The sequence below is a fragment of the Macrobrachium nipponense genome, chromosome 8 (assembly GCF_015104395.2).
Source record: "Macrobrachium nipponense isolate FS-2020 chromosome 8, ASM1510439v2, whole genome shotgun sequence".
NCBI lineage: Eukaryota > Metazoa > Arthropoda > Malacostraca > Decapoda > Palaemonidae > Macrobrachium > Macrobrachium nipponense.
This window is the reverse complement of record NC_087203.1, coordinates 40,080,826-40,106,433: the sequence shown is the minus strand read 5'-3', so window position 1 is coordinate 40,106,433 and position 25,608 is coordinate 40,080,826. Positions and strand designations below refer to the sequence as shown.

Below are 25,608 nucleotides of genomic sequence, written 5' to 3'. Positions count from 1 at the left end.
GCGAGAGAGAGAGAGAGAGAGAGAGAGAGAGAGAGGAGAGAGAGAGAGAGCAAAGTTGAACACTGTGTCCGTGTACTAGATTATGCTGTAGGAAGCCAAATAAAATTAGGAAAAAATGAAAGTTTTTATTTAAGCTTTCGTACATTTTATTCTCCCTCTTTCTGAAAGAGGGAGAGAATGTATTCTCCAAAAACTTAAATAAAACTTTCCATTTTTTCCTAATTTTAGTGGGCTTCCTAGAATATATATATATATATATATATATATATATATATATATATATATATATATATACATTATGTGTGTGTATGCCTGTATGTATAACACATGCAGATGTTGTACTGCAGGAATAATGAAACACTATGCATGAATCCTGATCGGTTTTGCATTTACCTTTCGAAGATATCTTCTTCGAAAATGAAACATGGTATTAAACCCAAACATGTACGTAAGTACGTAGACGTAATGCTTTCATGTGTGGATATGAATGTACCCCGGATGATCTACGGTTTCTGTGCAATATGACGTCGACTTGAATCATTGTTCAATAATGAGGCTGAAATAAAACAGGTAAATTATTTATGTTCATCACCAATGTTTGTTACAGAATGTGACAGTACGGTGGCAAGTCTGTAATGGAATGGAATATAAAATTCAGGACAATAGCCAAGCGCTGGGACCGATGAGGTCATTTATCGCTGAGGGGCAAATTTAAAGTCAAAAGGTTTGAAAGGGGTAACAGGAGGAAAACCTCTCTAATGCACTATGAAACAATTGTTTGCAGAGGGTGGAAAGTAAGATGAAAGAAAGATTATATAAATGGAGAGAGAGAGAGACAGAGAGAGAGAAGAGAGAAGAGGAGAAGAGAGGACGAGAGAGAGAGAGAGAGAGAGAAGAGAGAGAGAGAGAGAGAGAGAGAGAGTGTGTGTGTGTGTGTGTTTCTATATATAAAATATTTATATATATATATATATATATATATATATATATATATATATATATATATATATCTATATATATATATATATATTATATATATATATATATATATATATATATATATATATATAATAGGTTGCAGCTAAAGGCCGCTGCAAAAAAATGAAACCCTTACAGAGTGTCGCGTGAGGTCACTGATGGCACTAACGCCCTCCCCTCCCCCCACCAACCGGGGTGTATATACGTATGTATTCCCGCTTTATATCTCAGACTCAAATCTAGGAAAGTAACCAGATGAAGCTGCCCTTGCAACCGCGTGTATTTTCGCTCCTAACAGTCCGTAAGTCTAAGCAGAAATAACCTCCCGTGGGATGCGGAGGTTTAATCTCCCCAAAAGAGAGAATTTATGCAATTACCGGGATAGGATTATAAAATGGATGTCCAATACGTGTCATGTCTGGTCACTCATTTCTCGGCACCCACGTATTTCGAATATGAAAGACTTCGTGAACGGTTGGATTTAAAAAAAAAATTGTAACGCAGACTAAAATTTGCACGAGTAATTTCATATCACAGGTTTGTCTTGTTTGTTTGTATGGCGTTTTTACGTTGCATGAAACCAGTAGTTATTCAGCAACGGGACCAACGGCTTTACGTGACTTCCGAACCACGTCGAGAGTGTGAACTTCTATCACCAGAAATGCACATCTCTAGCACCTCAATGAAATGCCCGAGAATCGAACTAGCGGCCACCGAGGTGGCAGGTCAAGAGCATACCGATCACGCCTCCGAGGCGCTTTCATATCACAGGAAGTACAGTTTTTTCTTGAAAGTGATCCATTTCCTTGACACACGAATCAAATAAAGTAAGTACAGTTTACCTGGCAACTTCTCATCAGTATGTACTACAACCCATTCCTATGCTTAAACAGTGATAATTAATAGTAAGTCTTGCACTGCAAGTAACCCGTGATTTTGCTCGCTCGCAGACAACATCGAGGAAGAACTGGCATACAACCTGAGGAACATCGAGGTCATCAAAGATTACCTCCTGATCTTCAACACAAACATCACGTCCACCAACATCCTGAGGAACCTCCGACTGATAGAAGGACAAAGGATGATCTACAACAAGTAAGTGATTCGAGTCATTTATTCGCCTCTATAATATAATATATGTTTTTATATCATTACCTTTAATAAGAATATGATTAAATATATAAAACATATATATATATATATATATATAATATATATATATATATATATATATATATATGATATATATATAGTATATATATATAGTATATATATATATATATATATATATATATAAATCATATATATATACCACAAATAATATATTATATGTTAGAATAGCGCTGTTCGTCCTCAAATGACATTATATATATATATATATATATATATATATATATATATATATATATATATATATATATATATATATATATATACATATATATATATATATAGCTTGCATCATGCACTTCCTGAAAAAAATCTATTCATCCCTGTTGATAAAACGTCAACTCTTCTGAAACATATTTAGGTTCTAAAAATACTGTAAAAACTCATCAAGCACTTATTTATATACTCCCACGGCCAGTTCTCAAACACCCACGTTATCGTCCCAAAGCGTCAAAATGATAAGAATATACTAATCCATCATGTATTGAAAATAATTTATTATTGGTGAAAATAAAATAATTTTGGGCCGTTTTGATAGATCACTTTGAAATGTGTTGTTGGATTAAGGCGACCTAAGATGTATCATGTCAGCATAAACTCCTTAGATGTCCATTAAACTATAATAAACCCCGTAGGGGGGTAGTGCTATCAGTGCACCTCACGTGTTGCACTGTAGGCATTACTTGAGGATTTTTGCAGCGCCCCTTCAGTCCCTAGCGGCAACCTCTTTCATCCCTTTTACTGTACCTCCGTTCATATCTTTCTTCCATTTTACTTTCCTCAACCCTCTCCTAACATTTGTTTCATAGTGCAACTGAGAGGGTTTTTCTCCTGTTACACCTTTTAAACCCTCTTACTGTCAGTTCCCTTCCAACGCTGAATAACCTCATAGGTCCCAGCGATTGGCATTTGGGCTAAATTCTATATTCCATAACGGAAAACACATCTTTTTATTTATTCTTATTTTCATTTATTTTATTTTATTTATTTATTTATTTTTTTAGTTACTCGTTGGCTGTGTTGAACAACCTGAACCTGAATTCCCTGGACCCCTGGTTGGGCCCAAACAAGCTGCTCGTGAAGAACGGGAAGGCGCTCTTCCTGAAGAATCCTCGCCTGTGCCTCCACCAGGTTGAGGAGCTGGTGCGCTCCGCAAACATCACGGCCATTGATGAGAAGGACATCTCCGCTACGTCCAACAACAACGGAATTTCGTGTAAGCCCCGTTTCAACTTTTAGCGATGTTTTGCCTAAAGGACAAAGGTTACATCTACTCAATATCAAGATCATTGTAACCATTTTTTTTTCTGATATTACATACTGCTTTCAGGACCTCTGAGGTAAATCAGGATAAACTTCATGATTTTTATTGACTCATCTAAAAATTTTATGGATTCTTTTTTCCTACTTACTCAGATATTTTTTTTTTCGTGAGTTTACGCACTCAAATCTACATTTTTGTGTTAGTTTGCGTATTCAGATCTATATTTTTTTCGTGCTTTTACGTACTCAAATTATATGTTTTATTGAGTTTGCGTACTCAAATCCATATTTTTAAGTAAGTTTACATAATCAGATCTATATTTTTTGAGAGTTTACGTACTCGAATTATATTTTTTCGTGAGTTTACGTACTCAAATCTATATTTTTGCGTGAGTTTACGTACTCAAATCTATATTTTTAAGTGAGTTTCCATGATCAGATCTATATTTTTTCGTGAGTTTACGTACTCAATCTATATTTTTGCGTGAGTTTACGTACTCAAATCTATATTTTTGCGTGAGTTTACATAACCAGACCTATATTTTTTTGTGAGTTTACGTACTCGAATTATGTTTTTTCGTGAGTTTACGTACTCAAATCTATATTTTTAAGTAAGTTTACATAATCAGATCTATATTTTTTGTGAGTTTACGTACTCGAATTATATTTTTTCGTGAGTTTACGTACTCGAATTATATTTTTTCGTGAGTTTACGTACTCAAATCTATATTTTTAAGTGAGTTTACATAATCAGATCTATATTTTTTTTTTAGTTTACGTACTCAATCCATATTTTTTTGTGAGTTTACATAATCAGATCTATATTCTTTTTGTGAGTTTACATAGTCGGATCTATATTCTTTCGCGAATTTACATAATCGTATCTATATTTTTTCTTGGGTTGACGCCCTCAGATTTAGTATATTCTTTCGCGAGTTAAAGTACTGCAATCTGTAACTAAATACCACTCTGCTCTACAGGCACAAAGAAGCCGCTGACCGCGCATGTGTCACCATCATCCGAATACGGAACTCTGAAGGTTCATATGGAGACGAAGCTTCCGGAACCGTTTTCACCAACCCTGTATCGATATGCCATCAATTATCGGATTGCGGAGCAAAACATCTCCCTGCCTGAACCACCATGCTTAGCCATTGAGTATGATTTTTGAACTCTCTCTAGGTTTCATGAAAAAAAAAAAAATCCTTAATATCATAATTCCTACAGTTTTACTTAAAATTATGATATCTAAACTGTCCTTAGGTTCAATGTTCAATTATTTTTTCAAAATATCGTACCCCTCAAGTTTAGTTGAAATTATAATACTCACCAAATTCAGCTATTTAAAGTAAAACATGTTTTTTATAATATCGTACCCCGAGTTTAACGATAAATTATATTCATCATTCAGCTATTTAAAGTAAAACATGTTTTTTTTTTTAATATAGTACCCCCGAGTTTACCTGAAATTATAATATTCATCAAAATTCAGCTATTTAAAGTAAAACATTTTTTTTAATATCGTACCCCTCCAGTTTAACTGAAATTATAATACTCATCAAAATTCAGCTTTTTATAGTGAAACATGTTAAAGTGTCCCTAGGTTTATGTAACATTTTTTTCCCTCCTTAATATCACACTACTACAGTTGACTTTAAATTATAATACCTATTACAATCCATTAAAAGTTAACCGGCCAATGCAGTTGATAGGCTATTTAAAAAGTTGTCGCTTTTATTGCAGATCTAATCCTAAAAAATTACAAATGTCAACGTTTAAAATTTATTGATAATCTAGCGATGCACCAATAATGATTACCTTTCTTTTGAATTATAATCGTGCTCATTGAAAGTGTGCACGTTATTTGGTGGGGACAAAATATCCAAAACATAAAAACAGGGTATATAACAAAGCAGAAAAAGTCCAGGGCGCACACGGCTACTCACAATTAATCAGTTGCTTTGTGCTAAGCAGGAACGATGACTACGCGTGCGCTAAAATTCAACCTGCAAAATTCTGCAAAACTGTTCGGTATATTTTAAAGGATCATTTCTGATCTCCCCTTAGGTGGCTGGTGATGGAAGGCACAGTGGAAGGCGGGAACAACATAACAGCGAAGATCAGGGGTCTGGCACCTGACACCCGATATGCGGTCTACGTCAAGACCTACAATCCACAGTCCCAAGCCCAATACTCCCAAATATCCTACACCCGCACCAGCCCATTCAGTACGTACCAGTGCGGTACCTCATTCGAATGCTTCTTTCTTACCTGGTGTCAGCATCAGTCAATTCGAGCTTTCCCTTCAACGTTTCACTGATCCAGAATGCATATATCCTGATGTACAAGAAATTTCTCCGAATAGAAACCTCATAAAACAGATGAAAACTATTCAATACAATAGACAGATTGAGACATTATTCCTATAAGAATCACAGGTTAATGTTCCAGAATATTCAGCACAATGTCACAAATAGACACACGAGCCTTTTCTTTCACATCCAATACTTCCAACTAACCTTCGCCTTCACCAACAGACCCAACCCCACCGGTGAAACTCTCCTGGGCTCCCTGGGGTAGATCAGAACTGAGGATATGGTGGGAGCCCCCTAGAGAGTCCAATGGAATTTTGGACCACTACATAGTGTCTGCAACCCTACTACGAAGTCCTCCTCCCGCGCGAAAGAACATCAACTTCTGCAGGATAGAAGGTACAACTGCCTTCTCATATCTCTGGTGACTGGTTTTATCAACAGTAATAATTCCTTTCCATAAATGGCTAATCATTACCAAACTTTTTCTAACTTCCACATAGCTACATCAGAGGCTGAGAAAAGTCAAAACCTGGTGTGGCTGGTATAACAGAAATTTAGACCTGAAGTACTTTCAGAATTAGTTTTAATACACCGAACCTTATTAGCCTTCAAATTTGCTCTTCCAGACAAGGTTCAGCAGGTTACGGAAGCTGCGAGGAACACCATCCTCAAGAGAAAGGACGAGTGGAAGGTTAAAACGGAAAAGGAGCAACTCGAGAGAGCTGCAGAGGAGGAGAAACGTCAAAACAAGGCAGCTTCTTGCTGCGACTGTGAAGACGCCCAAAAGCGAATCGCAGCACCACAGGCATTGGATGAGAACAACAGAGATACAGACTTTGAGGATTATCTGATAAGTGATGTCCGCTGTAAGCAGTGAGTAACGCTTTTACGCTTAATCTGATTAGTCATGGTCCCAAATACAGCGATATAAATTCATCTGAAAAGGACTGAAGCATTGAGCAAATGATTTTTTTCCAAAAGAAAAATCTAGTGAAACACCTTTGGCAACTGTATCTAGCGACTTAAATCCCTAGAATAGCTTTGTACTGCTCACTAACACTTCTGTGATTGTTCAACTTACTTCTCGACGCATCAAAATTCTTACCAAAATATTTGCGAAAATTTATTCGTATAATAATATAAACCTCAAATGACTTGCTATTGCCTATCAGATCATATATGCTTGCAGTCCCAATAACTTTTCAATTATTACACAATAACCCTAACGCTTGTAGAGTTGGAAATGCGAATTTTAAAATATACCCTTATGGTTAAATTACTTGAAATTTATCACACATTTTTTGAGATAATATTCACGATCTCAATGATCCCTATTACAAGGAAAATATATGAGCCGAGAAACATTCATACACAAATATTAATGCACCATTATTCCCTATTGAAATTTGTGAAAAATTAAACCCTTTGAAAGCAACAAAATACCATAAACTGATGACCTCGAATTGGTAATTATCTAAGAAAATGACCTAGGAAATATACGACTGCTGATGAACAATACACATTCAAAACTTAAAAGGCAATCTTATGGAACACACATTTCAGATTTACAACCTTTCTCTACTGATCTTTTCCACTTTCACAAACTTGACATCTGAATTATTTGTCCCACAAAAAGAACTATCAAGATCGAAGGCAAACTGCTCTACAAGTGTGGAAGGATTCCAGAAGATGAGGTTTCTGGAGACGGTGTTTTCACACAGGATGAGAAAGAAGACAGAGACAGGAGGAAAGAAAGTGGACAGGAAGAAGGGAGCAGAGACCAACTTCAACCACTGGCACAGCAAGAGTCAGATGCTGATACATTTGATGGGTAAGGAAAACTATAGTAGATTCACATCAACAGCGCATTTGATGTCTAGGCCAGTCCCTTACGACGCTCCTGATTGGCTATTGATAAGCCAATCACAGGGCTGGAAACCTTCAGTCTCTCTAGACAGTTCACAGAGGCAGGATGTCTGCTCCAGCTCTCCTGAGGGATGGAATATACATACTGCCTATGTGAACTCTCTCGAGACTCTGAGAGTTTCCAGCCCTGTGATTGGCTTATCAACAGCCAATCAGGAGCGTCGTAAGGGACTGGCCTAGACGTCAAATGCACGGTTGATGTGAATCTATTAGAGCCTCTTCTCAATAACAGCTACAATTACTCAGATAACAGAAGGATCTCCCTGCTGCACAGTTTCATACGACATTATATTGCAAACTTGACATATAATTAATTTTCGCTTACTCGGGGAGTAAGCCTACATACTATTTTGTTGTTGTTCTTGTTGGGGAGGAGGAAAGGTCTATGGAAGAGCCAAAAAAGTCTGAAAAAAGTGTTTTGCTTTGAGTTAAAGATACAGGAATTTTAAGATAGGATATTTATGATTTACTTACTAGAATGAAAATGTAAAAAATAAATAACGTGCATGTGAAACAGTACAGAAAAATTATTTCTAATAAACACAGTGTATTTATTTTAATTTTCGTTGGTGAAACAAGGTGCTATTTGACCATAGATTTTATCACGTTTTAATTTTACGTGATTTTAGCATGTTTTAATTTTACATTAACTTAGGAATACGTTTACAACTTATGCATGAGGGTAAAATCTTGTATGCGTCTCGAGTAAGCCTTGCTTGTTTACATGTGAATACACATACATGCATAGAGACATACATACAGAAATTTACAGTGTCATCTTACATGTCACATGCCTTTCCACAAATAATCTGGTGGCAGTAATATATATGAAGCTCCCTTTTTCATTTCCAGGTAATCTTTAAACAAACAGTTAATATTTAAATAAACAGTTAATCTTCAAACAAAAATATCAGTTATACATTTCTTCTCTTTCCAGAAACACAATCGTGGGTTACTACCAGAAGCATAACCCTGATGCCAACTACAACATAATGGATACCACAAACAGTAAGTGTCCTTCTAATGAAGGGGGAAGGGTAGGGGGAGGAGGAAGGGGAAGGGTAGGGGGAGGGGGGGTGGGAAAAGGTAGGGATGAAATGGGAAGGAGAGAAAGAGAGAGAGATCGATAGAGAGGGTTTCTTTATCCCATTTTTATTCATTTACGGAAAAGTCGACAAGAATAAACACTGCACACGTTTGTTAGATTACCAAAATACTCTAATGACACTGATATCTTAGTTATTTTCCCTTTGCTTCAATGATTTGCACGTTATATAAGATATTGGAAACTGAACTCAATATTATAAGAAAAAACTATAACTAGCATCCGATGGCATTCCTTTCCTCATAATTGATGAATTTATTCTTTAAATTATCACGCAGAACTTTTTGAAGTAAGTTTTCAATAAACTGACTCCATCTTTGTATATCCATAACTCCGTTCATACAAACTCCTCTGCTCATTCAACTGCAGTAATGCCAAGTGTGGGATAAGCTTCAGCTTAAACCTACTAAAATATCCGAACTTTCTATTTTAAAAGGCGTCTTCTATTTGCTAAAATATTCCAACTTTCTATTTCAAATGGAGACTTCTATATGCTAAAATATTCCTACTATCTATTTTCAAAGGAGGCTTCTATTTGCTAAAATTTCCAACTTTCTATTTCAAAAGGAAACTTCTATTTGCTCAAATATTCCAACTTTCTATTTTAAAATGCGACTTCTATTTGCTAAAATATTCTAACTTTCTATTTTAATAGGAGACTTCTATTTGCTTAAATATTCCAACTTTCTATTTCAAAAGGAAATTTCTATTTGCTAAAAGATTCTAACTTTCTATTTCAAACGCAAACTTCTATTCGCTCAAATATTCCAATATTCTATTTTAAAATGCGACTTCTATTTGCTCAAATATTCCAACTTTCTATTTCAAAAGGAAACTTCTATTTGCTAAAATATTCCAACTTTCTATTTCAAAAGGAAACTTCTATTTGCTCAAATATTCCAACTTTCTATTTTAATAGGAGACTTCTATTTGCTCAAATATTCCAACTATTTCAAAAGGAATCTTCTATTTGCTAAAATATTCTAACTTTCTATTTCAAAAGGAATCTTCTATTTGCTAAAGTATTCCAACTTTCTATTTCAAAAGGAAACTTCTATTTGCTAAAATATTCTAACTTTCTATTTCAAAAGGAAACTTCTATTTGCTAAAATATTCCAACTTTCTATTTCAAAAGGAAACTTCTATTTGCTAAAATATTCCACCTTTCTATTCCAAAAGGAAACTTCTATTTGCTAAAATATTCTAACTTTCTATGTTAATAGGAGACTTCTATTTGCTCAAATATTCCAACTTTCTATTTCAAAAGGAAACTTCTATTTGCTAAAAATTCTAACTTTCTATTTCAAAAGGAAACTTCTATTTGCTAAAATATTCTAACTTTCTATTTCAAAAGGAAACTTCTATTTGCTAAAATATTCCAACTTTCTATTTCAAAAGGAAACTTCTATTTGCTAAAATATTCCAACTTTCTATTTCAAAAGGAAACTTCTATTTGCTCAAATATTCCAACTTTCTCTTTCAAAAAGAGACTTTTATTTGCTAAAATATTCCAACTTTCTATTTCAACAGGAAATTTCTATTTGCTAAAATATTCTAACTTTCTATTTCAAAAGGAAACTTCTATTTGCTAAAATATTCCAACTTTCTATTTCAAAAGGAAACTTCTATTTGCTAAAATATTCTAACTTTCTATTTTAATAGGAGACTTCTATTTGCTCAAATATTCCAACTTTCTCTTTCAAAAAGAGACTTTTATTTGCTAAAATATTCCAACTTTCTATTTCAAAAGGAAATTTCTATTTGCTCAAATATTCCAACTTTCTATTTCAAAAGGAAACTTCTATTTGCTAAAATATTCCAACTTTCTATTTCAAAAGGAAATTTCTATTTGCTAAAATATTCCAACTTTCTATTTCAAAAGGAAACTTCTATTTGCTAAAATATTCCAACTTTCTATTTCAAAAGGAAACTTCTATTTGCTAAAATATTCTAACTTTCTATTTTAATAGGAGACTTCTATTTGCTAAAATATTCCAACTTCCTATTTCAAAAGGAAACTTCTATTTGCTAAAATATTCCAACTTCCTATTTCAAAAGGAAACTTCTATTTGCTAAAATATTCTAACTTTCTATTTCAAAAGGAGGCTTCTATTTCCCAGGTTCATTTGTGACGGTACACACGAAAAACTTGTCAGTGGTCCTGACCGAACTTCTGCCGGAAAACCTCTACTCGATAAGCGTGGTGGCTTGCCTCACCCCAACTAACTGCACAACTTCCCCGAACACGAAAGGAAAACATCAAAAAGTTGTTGCCTGCAAGTTATGTTCCAGTATACCTGCAAAAACAGCTGCACTCATTCCATCCACAAGTAAGGAATACGCCAAATGCCGAGTCAAAAAAAAGGACTATCACAGAATAGCAAAAACCTACGTGAATAAATTACTAATAATGACGTTTTCAATTATCCAAATAAAAAATACTCAAAATTCATACAAAAAGTCTCTCTTACATATTCTTGAACTCAACTCAACTTAATTCAAAAAAAAGTTTTTATTATTAATAACTTTACTATAACAAGGGTAACTTTTACCTAAATGTTCAAATTATAGACGTTTCTTTATAAAGCCGTCTCTCCTCCTTTCTTAAAAACAGATCTGGGTACTGCCACCCCAAACCAATCTCTGAGAGCTGAATTACAAAATGGCACCAACAGAGTGAAAGTGTCCTGGCGACCTCCAACATTGTTCAACGGACATATCCTCTACTATCACATCGAACTTAACCCACAAGAGGTAACCACCATCTTGAGTCCTCTGATACTCGCTGGTTCATTTCGGTTCATTTATCAGCTATAGGGACTTTGTAAATTCAGTGTAACTTGAAACGTTTACCATGTGCATGAACTTGAAACGTTTACCTTGTGCATTAACAGAAACATTTATAACTGTTTTAAGCACTACTATATGAAAAGGTTTCATCTTTACTTTCATTAAATTCATCATCATTACATACACATGTTATTTCATAACCAGAGGACTTAGAGCGGAATGATAGTCACAGTTAAAAAAAAATAATAATAAATAAATAAATAAATAAAATAAAACAATCAGAGGGAGAGAACAAAGAACTAACAACTCTAGCCTGTTGTGATTTCAGAACAGCAGACTCAAGTGTGTGAATGAGAGAGATTTTGAGAGGCAGAAACGAGAAGAGTTCTTGCACCTGCCACCGGGAAATTACTCCATTTCAGTACGAGCCCGAACACAAGCTGGCTTTGGGCCCAAATCCAACACCGACGATGTTTATGTGCCGGTAAGTACAGAATAGGCAACCAGACGCCAAAGGAGTTTCTAATGAGAAAGAATCATATAAACATTTATGCCGCTATTCATATAAGTATTACACATACCCCATCAGAATAGCCATCTGTCACTCAAACATGACTCCTCCCCCTGCAGGAAACTAACACAAAGGACTACAGCCCCATCATCTGGAGCGTGGTGGGCGCCTTCTGCATCCTGGTGGCATGCTTAGCAGTCGGATTCTGGAGGATCCACAAATCTAAGTACGACATTCCATCAACTCTGGATCTAGTGGAAGACAACCCATGCTATGGAGGTACGAAATCAGGATTTCATCATATTACACTTGAATCTGTTAGTACATTAGATCGCTTGAACAGCCTAAGGTTCCTGGCAGACTATCAAAAAGACCAATATCAGACAATTTTTGTTTTTCTTTGCATGTTGTTTTTACGTTGCTTGGAACCAGTGGTTGGTTATTCAGCAATGGGACCAACGGCTTGACGTGACTTCCGAACCACGTCGAGAGTGAACTTCTATCACCAGAAATACACATCTCTAACCCCTCAGTGGAATGACCGAGAATCGAACTCCCCGGCCACCGAGGTGGCAGGCCAAGGCCATACCAATCACGCCATAAATCATAACATTGGGAAAGTAAATCCACAGTAGTATGCCCGTTTGATTTTATATAACAAATTCAAACAGGCATATTACTGTGGATTTACTTAGATTTACTTAGGTTTGGCTCATGTGATTATGAGTTTTCTTTGAATCAAAACACTGCGTTTCTAAAGAATCTTATTGTTGATGTATTTAGGTTGTTTGATTAAGTATTTCTATAAAACAAGTGAAAAATGCAGGGCAATCGAGTTTTCTGTCCATCGCAGAATAAAAGCCACCGAAAATAGATCTATCTTCCTGTGGTCTCGGTATAATGCTGTATGAGCCACGGCCCATGAAATATTAAAGCACGGCCCGGTTGTGACCTGGCCTGTGTAACGTTGCCAGACGAACGATTATGACTAAATTTAACCTTAACTAAAATAAAAACTACTGAGGCTAGATGGATGCAATTTAATACTTTGATGATTGGAGGGTGGATGATCAACATACCAATTTGCAGCCCTCTAGCCACAGTGGTTTTTATGGTCTGAGGGTGGACAGAAAAAAGTGCAAACGGACAGACCAAGCCAGCACAATAGTTTTTTTTTCAGAAAACTAAAAAAAAAACAATATCTATCCCTTAATTTGCTAAATTTACAAGATTATATAAGTCTAGTCATCACAACTAGAACTTTCAATTTGATACATCATTGTTCTGTAATTTTTAAGTTATTTAATGTAAAAAAAAATAGTATTACCCAATTCTGACCTGAAAGAATTACGCAACTAAATTATGTTCCTACATTTTCAGTTATATAGAACCTACTCTCATATGGTCCCCCGACAAATATATTTCTATCAAACCAGTCATATCTATAACAGACGAACTTTTTTTTTATCTAAAACTATCACTAGTAAATCTGGTTATAATAACATAACATTTGAACAACTAAGCGGTCGACTAATGCATATGAATTGAAAATGTTTGGTTTTGAATTACAAATTGATTGTAGTACTCATACATACAACATTACGTTCAGACATACTCAAACTCTGAAACGGATCATGAACCTGAATACTTAAACGATGAAATGGCGGCACACATCGAACTCAAATTTAATACTTTATACTTTTACTTAGACATTGGATTTAACGATCGAGATATTTGTTTAGTTACTCTTAACATCTTTCAATTTCCAATCATGATTTCTCATAGCATCTACTTTCTTCAACACTCGTCAATTCCAAAAATTTTCATCACATTACTCATCTCTGAACAGGCGAAAAGTTCTCTAACGTACACTTAAGTGAACTACAACATTGCAGAAGAGCTTCCAACGCGGGACTTGTTCAGCGACGGCTACCTGCTCCAGCGAAATGACCTGAGGGTGTTCAAGGACAAGCCCTTGGGCCAAGGGTACTTCAGCAAGGTCCTCTTTGGGGAACTTACACAGAATGGGACTGTGACCAGAGTTGCCGTCAAGACCCCCAAGGATCCAGACTCTCCAAAGGAAATCATAGCAAGGGCCAGGGAATTCCTGGAAGAAGCCGTTGTTATGCAGTGAGTTTTTTCTTAAACATTCCTTTGTATTATAAACAATCCAAGAGGTGTATTGAACTGAACGAAAAAAAAAATCTTTGACTGACTACTGCAGTTGACCAGCTGAAAAGGTGCTTTTTGTTTGGGGACACATAGGATCGTATATATTACTCAGTACACATAAAACATCACTGTGAATTTATGTTCAAATTCAAACTTAGTGCTTTGCAATAACTGATATTTATTGTGCGTATTTATGGTACTTGTACACACCTGCTACATATTTCAAAAGGTATTACACATTTTTATGGTACTTGGACATAACTGCTACATGTTTCAAGAGGTATTACACGTATTTATGATACTTGACCTCATCTGCTACGTTTCAAAAGGCATTACACGTATTTATGGTACTTGGACATACCTGCTACATGTTTCAAATGGTTTTACACGTATTTATGGTCCATGGAGAAATCTGTTGCATGTTTCAAAAGGCATTACACGTATTTATGGTACCTGGACACACCTGCTACATATTTCCAAAGGTGTTGTACGTATTTATGGTACTCGGACACCCCTGTTACATGTTTCCAAAGGGCAGCCTATTTCGTTTTCAGAAACATCCACTGTCACCACATCGTCACATTCCTAGGCGTTGTTGGGGATTACGTCCCGGTGTACATTGTCATGGAACTCATGCAGGAAGGTGACCTCAAAGACTATTTAAAAGGAAAGCACCACCCATTATCAATACAGGTAATTCCTCTGCCTTCTTCTACCAGAATTCTTTCACCATCAATTATAATTCAATTCAGGTCAATTTTAGATTCTGATACTGTCAGAAACGCCGTTTCAAATGACTAAGATGTGGTCATATTAGCTCAACCAGCAATTTAATATAAATTGATTTAATTTGAATAAAATTTTGACCTGTTAATTTAATAGTAGCAAATTCACCCTAAGTCCCACTGCTCATTTATCTTTCAAAATGGTTAACTTTTAAACAAACAAGAAATTGTGCACAAGAGTCTTGACAAGCTTTAAGAGTCCTTTCAACTTCAGAACTAACCAATATACTATAAGAACATACATTCCAAATGTTTATGTCATAGAAAATAGTCAAAGTAAACTAACTGTACCCAATATATCATACTTTGGTTCGTTTGACTAGTTTATGTTGGTAAATTTGTCAACAAATCTACATATGTATTATAGATATACCGTATGTATGTATGGTTTTGCCCATTTTATCTTCACAATCCCTGTTTTACGCATATTAACAAATACGCATGCATATATACATGCATACGTACGTGAGTGTTTGGGTACACATACGTACCGCAAAATGATTCATGTACGGCAGGGGACTGTTCAATCAAACTCCTCGGGGAACAACAGAAACCAAACAATTATCTCTCCAACAGCAAACGCTGAAATTTGCAGCAGAAGCTGCTGACGGGATGGCTTACCTGGCCTTCCACAACCTGGTTCACAGGGACCTGGCTGCAAGAAACTGCCTCCTGACTGCAGACCTCACGCTTAAAATCAGCGACTTTGGCCTTACCAGGAACGTCAAGAATCAAACGTCGTTATGTTATCATAAAGGTAAGGCTGCTATTTATTTTAAAAAAATGAGTGGCATTCAGGCATTATGTATTCAGTAATTGAGTTATACCGTTTAAAAAAAATAGCTTTTTAAGTCTTCAAAATACAAAAAGGTAGTTCTGCAAAAAAATAAGTAAAGGTAGTTCTGGAAGTCTTCAAAATAACAATAACAAGATGTGGTTGTTAGAGTTCCTTACAAATTCCTATTTGAGGTCTGACCTGTAAGTTTCGCCCTGACCTCCTCACTCCTCACAATGGCGTCGCCAAGTGAAGTATACATGCCAAGTGCGAATTCTCTAAATATACCGTTTAGTTCAGAAGTTATACCCAATGTTAAATTCCTATCTGACCTTTATGACTGACCTTTATCCTTGAAGCACAGTCACCCATACGTGTCACATACCGAAGGTTCAATTATTTACTTAGGAAGATATAGAAATTACAGTCTTTTAAAAAAAAAAACTTTATACAACCCTAGCGGACGACTGGACCGTAGTGCCAGGCAACCAAGCAGACAGACGGACAGACAGTGACTAAATTCCCTTGGACAGCAAAAAGAGAAGATAAAACGCATTACCACACAAACATTATCTTTAACTATTTAATCCTGGTAGCCAATGAGGTCCGAAGAAAACTGGTGCTGTGATGAGGTCAGAGACAAAGATACTGTACTATACAAGGCAGATTTCTGAAGAAAAGTTAAGCGTATCTTAGTTTAACTAGACCACTGAGCTGATTAACAGCTCTCCTAGGGCCGGCCCGAAGGATGAGATCTTTTCACGTGGCTAGGAACCAATGGGTTTCTTAACAACAGGACCTACAGCTTATTGTGGGATCCGGAAGACATATCGAGAAATGAATTTCTAATCACCAGAAATAAATTCATCTTATTCCTTGCTGGTGGCAGTGGAAAGCGAACTCGGGCTACCAGATTGATAGTCGAGTACGGAACCCACTCGTCCAGTGAGCAACTAGATTTCCGAAGAATAAATGGGACAAAAGATGAACGCATAATCTCTATTCATTCCAGAAGGAACAGGAATACTGCCCTTCAGATCGCTGGCACCGGAGAGCATGAGGTTCGGTTCCTATACGACGAAGAGCGATGTTTGGAGTTACGGTGTTCTCCTCTGGGAAATCGCTACCAAAGGCGCTACGCCCTTCAAGGTCAGTTCAGACGAGTCAGCCAAGGGCATGGGTGACCTTAGTAACTATTCAGCCCAAGATAAAAGTTGAATAAATAGGAAAAAACACAAGAAAGGGGGATAACATGGCACACGCTGTTCCTGTTGAAATAAGTGAATCTTATTTAGGTGTTAAAAGAGAAATGTTGATTGGAATGTATTAAAAAAGAGAATGATTTAATTTCGCAACTTTCTTATTTTTCGTATTTACTAAAAGTTAAATACAACTAATCTATTTTTCTTAATTCATTTTGATTGCTGTTGATAGAAAGTATAGCAATTAAATAACCTTTAGAATTTCAGTAAATAAGAGAATAACCTTTAGAATTTCAGTAAATAAGAGAGTAAGCCCCGAAGACACATTTTTTAATATCTGCAAAGCTTTCGCCAATATTCAATCTCAAAATATACAAAGGAATGTCCATAACAACTTACACATAAGTAACGCAGGCCACAACACTAAACGTCTTGATGATTTTTTCAAGACAGGCAAATATAGCAAACAGAGAATAAAGTAAAAACCTCAAAATACTTTCCAGGGATGGGAAATGCAAGACGTTACGTGGTATATAGTTAAGGAGAGAAGGACCCTGCCTACGCCCAAGGGGTGTAAACCGTTCCTCATGAACCTCATGAAAGAGTGCTGGAGTTACGAACCCACAAGGCGACCTGCCTTCGTCAACATTGTGGGCTATCTCCTTAAGGTAAAAAAAATAAACAAATAAATAAACTTACATCATGAAGCTGTTCATACAGACAAAATGGCAATTTTTCAATGAAAACAGCCAATATTCATTGATTAAACGAACCAGTCATTCTCATATCCATATTAAATCCTCTTCCAACAGCACATAGATGGAAATTTCCTGACTTCTTTCGAGAAAGTGTCGTTCTTTCACTCGAGAATGTCTGAAGTTATGAGGTAAGAAAAAACTGGCCTAAGTACGTATTTCAGATTTTATTTGCTAATGAGTGACACAACTTTATGCTCAAAATGTAGCTTATTGTACATCTCATCCTCTATTCAAACTATTCAGTCCAGATTGCATTCCTTTCCGTACTATGACTGTTATTTTTTGGGTAGACTCAGAAATTAAATTTATTTAAAATTAAGAAAGACTCAAAAGAGTCTGCTAGTTTATTAATATTACTCCACATAATGGTAACTATTTTTATTCTCAGTGCGTGCCATGGATGTGATCTGGAAGACGACTGGAAACCGCAACCCACAAACCAAGAAAGAGCCAACATAAGGCCACAGAATGAGCCACCAGAACCCCAACAAGAAAGTAAGCAAAGGGAAAGTAAGCAAAGGAAAAGGCTGTCAACTAAGCTTCAGCATTTCCTGTGTACCTTTGTAAACTGAAATATAATTAACCTTTTCAATCCAAGCCAGTTCTCAACAAGCACTGCGATCAGCAAGTTGTGCCATTCAATAATCTCAAGAGTAAATACTGTTATACCTTGAACAGCAAATAACAAAAAATTTATTTCGACAATGGAATTAGCATACTTATGATTACGACTGACGCACAGACCCCTGTAAATTAAATCTCTCTTCACATCAACGTCTCACAGAATGATGGAAGGTGTAAAAATACGCAATTATTATCCGAGTATAAAAAGAGAAAAATGTATCTGGCAACCAATGACATTTACCTTATAGCTCCTGAGCTCATTCAAAGTTCACAAACCAAGCTTTTCCGAGAATTCTAAACTGGCGTTCACTTAAGCAGGTGTTCAACGGGTTATTTAGATTTGTGTGTTGTTATACTTCTCTTTGTGGTTCTGCTTTGCTTTTTCTAATATGAGCATTCTCTCTATATTCCTTTTTTTTTTTAGATATGCTCATTCTGTTTTGTAGCAGTTGCTTTGCACGTTCACGACTTTATTACAGGTTTGTCCAAAGGGAATAATAATAAATAATAATAATAATATGTGGCGCCGTGGCAGAGTGGGTTAGGTCGTCAATGGACTGGTTAAGCAACATTGGGGCTGGTCAGTCGTTGGATGGGTGACCGCTCTCCTCGGCGTTGATTCCTAGGGAAAGGATCGTTACCATAATTTCCTCAGTCTACTCAGCTGTAAATGAGTACCTATCCCTGATGGGGTAGGGTCCAGCTATGGGTTAAATAGCAAAACTCAGCAATGATGTTAAGAAATGAAGGAATAAACGTCAACGACGTAAATGGAACCTCTGGCAACAGAGGAGCTGAAGACGGTCAGGTACTTGGAGGTCGTCATCCAGCAACTAACCACCACAACGACAGTAACCAACAGCCTAAGACTGGAGCTACAGAAGCAAAACAAAGGAAGAAATGGACAAGAGAAGAAAATAAGGAAATATGGAGATGCTACATCAGAAGCAACCCGACAGAGAGAGGATATAGAAGAAGGTTGGTCAACATCTGGAATGAGAGGAATAACACCCCCCAAACAGAGCAGAGGCTGGCAGACCAAGTAAGGAACATAAAGAAAAAGAACTGGCTCTCCCCAACAGAAAGAGAAGAACTGGAAAGGGAAATGTCACACGACAACGAATTACACGAAGACGAACTGAGAGACGATGCCACAGAAGACGACAGGGATGATGAGGTATCAAACAACGACACACGAAGAAACACCGACGAAGTAACAGAGAGGACGGAATGGGTAGAAAAGATTAGACAATGGATGGAGCCAGATACAGAGAGAACAAAGATCCCCTCCATGAAAGCCTACAACACCAACAAATTAAGGGAGAAAACAAGTGAGGTCAATGAAATAATGGGCATAATACACACCACCAGCATCACAGAAACAAATAACTTGGTATATGCAGGAGCAAGATTAGTAGCACAACTGATGGGGATTCGAACACCAACACCACCAGCACAACCAACCCAACAGAAACCAAAACAGCAACCCCCTTGGAAAAGGCGCCTGGAAAAGCGAATCATGGTGATGAGATCTGACTTGAGTAAACTGAAAGAGATGGCAGAAAAAAGGCTAAGAAGCAAGAAAACAAGGGAGGAACTCAACGAGAAATAAAAAGTACAAGAGAGGGGACTAAACAACACAATAGAAGATGTAAAACAGAGGCTTAAGGCAAAAGCACATAAGATCCAACGGTACATAAACAAGAATAAGGGATACCAACAGAACAAACTATTCGGAAGCAACCAGAAAAGACTATACAGCCAACAGAGAGGGTAAGACAACCACTAAGAAATTCCTGAAGCCGAACCAAGTAAGAGACTCTGGGAAAACATATGGAGCAGTCCGGTATCACACAACAAACATGCAACATGGCTCCAGGAAGTCAAGGCAGAAGAAACAGGGAGAATAAAACAAAGATTCACAGAGATCACGACAGACACAGTCAGACACCAACTAAAGAAAATGCCAAACTGGAAAGCCCCAGGTCCCGATGAAGTCCATGGATACTGGCTCAAAAACTTCAAGGCCCTACACCCACGAATAGCAGAACAACTCCAGCATTGTATCTCAAATCACCATGCACCCAAATGGATGACCACAGGAAGAACATCCTTAATACAAAAAGACAAGAGTAAGGGAAATATAGCCAGTAACTACAGGCCTATCACCTGCCTACCAATAATGTGGAAGTTACTAACAGGTATCATCAGTGAAAGGCTATACAACTACCTAGAGGAGACAAACACCATCCCCCACCAACAGAAAGGCTGCAGAAGGAAGTGTAGGGGCACAAAAGACCAGCTCCTGATAGACAAAATGGTAATGAAGAACAGTAGGAGAAGGAAAACCAACCTAAGCATGGCATGGATAGACTATAAGAAAGACTTCGACATCATACCACACACATGGCTAATAGAATGCCTGAAAATATATGGGGCAGAGAAAAACACCATCAGCTTCCTCAAAAATACAATGGGCAACTGGAATACAATACTTACAAGCTCTGGAATAAGACTAGCAGAGGTTACTATCAGGAGAGGGATCTTCCAGGGCGACTCACTGTCCCCACTACTCTTCGTAATAGCCATGATTCCCATGACAAAAGTACTACAGAAGATGGATGCCAGGTACCAACTCAAGAAAAGAGGCAACAGAATCAACCATCTGATGTTCATGGACGACATCAACCTGTATGGTAAGAGCATCAAGGAAATAGATACCCTAATCCAGACTGTAAGGATTGTATCTGGGGACATCAGGATGGAGTTTGGAATAGAAAAATGCGCCTTAGTCAACATACAAAAAGGCAAAGTAACGAGAACTGAAGGGATAAAGCTACCAGATGGGAGCAACATACCAACACATATATGAGACAGGATACAAATAACTGGGAATAATGGAAGGAGGGGATATAAAAAACCAAGAGATGAAGGACACGATCAGGAAAGAATATATGCAGAGACTCAAGGCGATACTCAAGTCAAAACTCAACGCCGGAAATATGATAAAAGCCATAAACACATGGGCAGTGCCAGTAATCAGATAAAGAGCAGGAATAGTGGAATGGACGTAGGCAGAACTCGCATACACAAAGCACTACACCCAAGAGCAAATACGGACAGACTATACATAACACGAAAGGAAGGAGAGAGAGGAATACTAAGTAAAGAGGACTGCGTCAACATCAAAAAGAGAGCACTGAGGCAATATCTGAAAACCAGTGAAGACGAGTGGCTAAAGAGTGCATGGGAAGAAGGACTAATAAAAGTAGACGAAGACCCAGAAATATACAGAGACACGAGAATGACAGACAGAACAGAGAACTGGCACAACAAACCAATGCACGGACAATACATGAGACAGACTAAAGAACTAGCCAGCGATGACACATGGCAATGGCTCAGAACGGGAGAGCTAAAGAAGGAAACTGAAGGAATGATAACAGCGTCACAAGATCAGGCCCTAAGAACCAGATATGTTCAAAGAACGATAGACGGAAATAACATTTCTCCATATGTAGGAAGTGCAATACGAAAAATGAAACCATAAACCACATAGCAAGCGAATGCCCGGCACTTGCACAGAACCAGTACAAAAAGAGGCATGATTCAGTGTCAAAAGCCCTCCACTGCAGCCTGTGCAAGAAACATCAGCTAATCAGAACGGATAGGGTGATACGTGCAAATAGACCAGACGTGACGTTGATTGACAAAGTCAAGAAGAAAGTATCACTCATTGATGTCGCAATACCATGGGACACCAGAGTTGAAGAGAAAGAGAGGGAAAATATAGATAAGTATCAAGATCTGAAAATAAAAATAAGAAGGATATGGGATATGCCAGTGGAAATCGTACCCATAACCATAGGAGCACTAGGCACGATCCCAAGATCCCTGAAAAGGAATCTAGAAAAACTAGACGCTGAAGTAGCTCCAGGACTCATGCAGAAGTGTGTGATCCTAGAAACAGCACACATAGTAAGAAAAGTGATGGACTCCTAAGGAGGCAGGATGCAACCCGGAACCCCACACTATAAATACCACCCAGTCGAATTGGAGAACTGTGATAGAGCAAAAAACAAAAAAAAAAAAAAAAAAAAAATTTATTTAATTAATAATAATAATAATAATAATAATAATAATAATAATAATAATAATAATAATAATAATAATAATAATAATAATAATAATAAAAACCACCCAACACCAATGCAGGCAACAAAGTGGTAAATTACCTGCCTCGGTTCTCAAGTCTGAGTTTGGGATACTTTATGAACTACAAGGAATGATGCCATCCCCGTCTCAGTTATGTCTTCACTACTAAGCTCCATCCCTTGAAAAGCTGTACTTGGTAACCTGTGAAACGTACATTTACGTACTGAGAACGTTCAGGTTGCTGAAATGAACTCGACCGAACGCAACATTATCAATGATCATATTATTCCATTTGATAGCAACAGATGTACCTTTTAGTAGTGACCTTTTTCTTGAGGTTATATTAATAAAAATGTGAAAATTTTATGAACTGGTCTTTTCATTAGTTTAATAGAATGCAAAACAGTATAAAGACAAACAGTTTAGTGCAGACTAACATTTGAGGATGAACATATACACATTCTCTGACACTGACATTATTTGCAAGGGTAACAGTAGAAAAAGGGTACATTTCAATATAGAACATGTAAAATATGACATGAAACAACAAATGACGTTTAGAAAATAAAGTAATCAATCAACATTAAAAATACCAACCAATAACAATAGAATGAAAAAATATCACAAACAAAGGCACATAAACAGTAAAGCAACTCACACCACAATATGCAAGAACAAATTAAATCACAACAAACAAGATTATATCTAACACTAAAGATGAGCCCTATACTATGATTGTGTATTTTTCAGGTACCACTAACAGAAGATCTGCCGACCAGTGTGTAGTACATGCTCAAGTTGAGTGCCTCTTACCCTGTAACGATCATCCCCACTGCCCTACTCGAGAGCGCTTCCATCCACTGGCCGCTTGCCAAAAGAAACAGAAAGAAACCAGTCCATGTTTAGAAACCAGTACAGACCTTGACGACACCGTCAACGCAAGGACAAATGCGACCAACTCTACTGAAACGTCTTGGTGTTCAAACCATAATAGCGTCAGAGGAGTGCCTGGCACAGCTTTCTGCTGCGATGGAAGCGACCATCAGGTCTATACAGACATGTCTGTAGGAGATCTACCTCAAGTCCCTCCATCTCTCAAACATTCAAGGTGGCAATATAACAGTGATGAGAGAGCTTGTCTGATACCAAGTCTCCCGTCAACACCAAGTGAAGATGACAAAAAAAAGCCTTGGCCTTGCAAACTGCACACATTGCAGTCAAATTTCAAGCAACCATCGCTGCATTCAGATTGCCTACCAGTTTGCCAATCTCAGTCTAAATACACTGGATTTTCTGTCCCAAAAACCAATATTCTACTTCAGCCCTTTCCAATACCATCCAGTACTGCTCTACCATGCCAGGAAAGCTCAAGCGAGCAGGTCTCTACGTCAGATCTCACTCCTTTAAACCACAGAGCAATGATGAGTGCGCCTCCTACTCCTTCAAGTACACCTTTCAGTATCAACGCTCCTCACGTATCTAGCAAGAAGAGGCTACCCCAGGTCCAGTCATCTTATGCTTTGTTATCCTTAACCAACAGATGTGACACTCGCAATTCCACAGGCAACAGACTGGGACACTTAGATGCTTTTAATCTAAATGCTAGTACACCATCTCTGCCTCTGAGAGACCAAGGTTCCTCTGTCAATAATGCTACTGCAGCTCATTCAAGATCTCCAGCCAAATCATTGCCAAAGACTGGTGCCACACCATCACCTACCTCTACTGTATTAGAATTTACTGGAAATACCAGAATACCCCCGCCTACCTCGGCTTCAAGGCCTCTTACAGCACATCTAACATTGCCTCCTAAACTCTCTGCACCTTATATAAATCCCCAGGAAACTGCAGCATTTTCTAATCCCCCAAAGAGGAGGATGCCTCTCACGGAGTCCCCTAGCCGTAGAAATTCTCTGGAGTTTGCCTCCTCTGTGTCAGGTCAAGTAGAAGCTGCTCTTCCAGTGTCTCTCCCCCTCCCCACCATCGAGTCACCTCCTACCTCCACCATCACACCAACGCCGCCGCCTTTTCAGCAGAAGCAGCAACTCTTGAACGTTCCGCCTTCAGCATCGCCCCTTCCAAAGAAGATTATTTCTTCAGTGCTACAAAGTGACCTTCCCTCTGGCCAAAGCAACAGCAGCAGCGCCCGCCAGTCCTCCTCCTCCGTCAGCAAGGAGAACCTGACGGAACTGGAACTGATGTGACTCGGGCCAGTATCGTCATCTCTTGGTGTCTTAGATGAGATGGCTGTTTTCATGCTTCTCTCGGTGTAGTAGTCGTCGATGAAGTGCTTTGAATCCTCTTGCCAATGCACCCATCCAGATTGTGTGTGTGTGTGTGTGTGTGTGTATCGCCAATAATGCACACACAAACATTAATACAACATTCCTAAGGTTTCACTTGAATCAATTAACACTTAAAAAAATGTAATTCAATTAAATATTACACCACCCCTGCCATTACAAGACAATATTCTCTGACATGATCAAGTCACAACATAAGCCCTAACATTTATGCGCAGCAATTCTACGTATAATCTACATCCTTATGCATGAAAAAAGGTGGAACTTTCTAAACCTACTGTGAATTATCAGGAACTACCATAACTGAAATATTTACCTAATCTAATTAAACTAGAGGGGTAGCCAAATTGTAGCTATGCAAACAGAACGACGAACTATGGGGGAATTTTCCACACATCAAAGCGGAAATGGGACAGATTTCTAAAATCAAAAGAAAAATCAACAAATTACTGATAAATATAAAGGAAACTTTACACTTTTCCTAAAGTAAGATATTCTAACAAATATTAAAAAAACTACTGAGAAGAAATCCAGCCGTTTTCTTTGAGTAAGATCCAATTAAAAATTCATTCATATATCAGGATAAAATTTTAAAATTTTCTTAAATTTGAAATGTACTCATAAAAACATATTTGCCATGGAAAATTTTTAAAAAATATATCATCCTTAAATTAACCAGATTTAATCTATCGTTCCTTGTCTTATTGAAGGAACTGACAGCTATACTGATACATTTATAAGAGGGAATCCAGAAAATGTAGTAAGAACTAAAAATT

At 37.3% G+C, this 25,608-nt stretch overlaps 1 protein-coding gene across 1 annotated transcript in view; it reads left to right on the top strand.

Moving 5' to 3' along the window:
• LOC135222700 (insulin-like growth factor 1 receptor) overlaps nt 1-25,608 on the top strand; it is a 272,373-nt gene that overhangs the window by 245,976 nt on the left and 789 nt on the right. The window contains exons 10-29 of the mRNA XM_064260887.1: nt 1,929-2,073; nt 3,153-3,364; nt 4,392-4,569; nt 5,479-5,639; nt 5,949-6,122; nt 6,353-6,599; nt 7,363-7,557; nt 8,590-8,660; nt 10,878-11,087; nt 11,372-11,511; nt 11,876-12,031; nt 12,178-12,337; nt 13,954-14,188; nt 14,785-14,923; nt 15,592-15,772; nt 16,803-16,939; nt 17,496-17,660; nt 17,805-17,878; nt 18,139-18,245; nt 23,280-25,608. The exon at nt 23,280-25,608 is cut by the window's right edge and continues 789 nt beyond it. Of these exons, the coding sequence (XP_064116957.1) occupies nt 1,929-2,073; nt 3,153-3,364; nt 4,392-4,569; nt 5,479-5,639; nt 5,949-6,122; nt 6,353-6,599; nt 7,363-7,557; nt 8,590-8,660; nt 10,878-11,087; nt 11,372-11,511; nt 11,876-12,031; nt 12,178-12,337; nt 13,954-14,188; nt 14,785-14,923; nt 15,592-15,772; nt 16,803-16,939; nt 17,496-17,660; nt 17,805-17,878; nt 18,139-18,245; nt 23,280-24,733 (4,541 nt within the window). The 3' untranslated portion in view covers nt 24,734-25,608. The remainder of the gene's footprint in view (nt 1-1,928; nt 2,074-3,152; nt 3,365-4,391; nt 4,570-5,478; nt 5,640-5,948; nt 6,123-6,352; nt 6,600-7,362; nt 7,558-8,589; nt 8,661-10,877; nt 11,088-11,371; nt 11,512-11,875; nt 12,032-12,177; nt 12,338-13,953; nt 14,189-14,784; nt 14,924-15,591; nt 15,773-16,802; nt 16,940-17,495; nt 17,661-17,804; nt 17,879-18,138; nt 18,246-23,279) is intronic.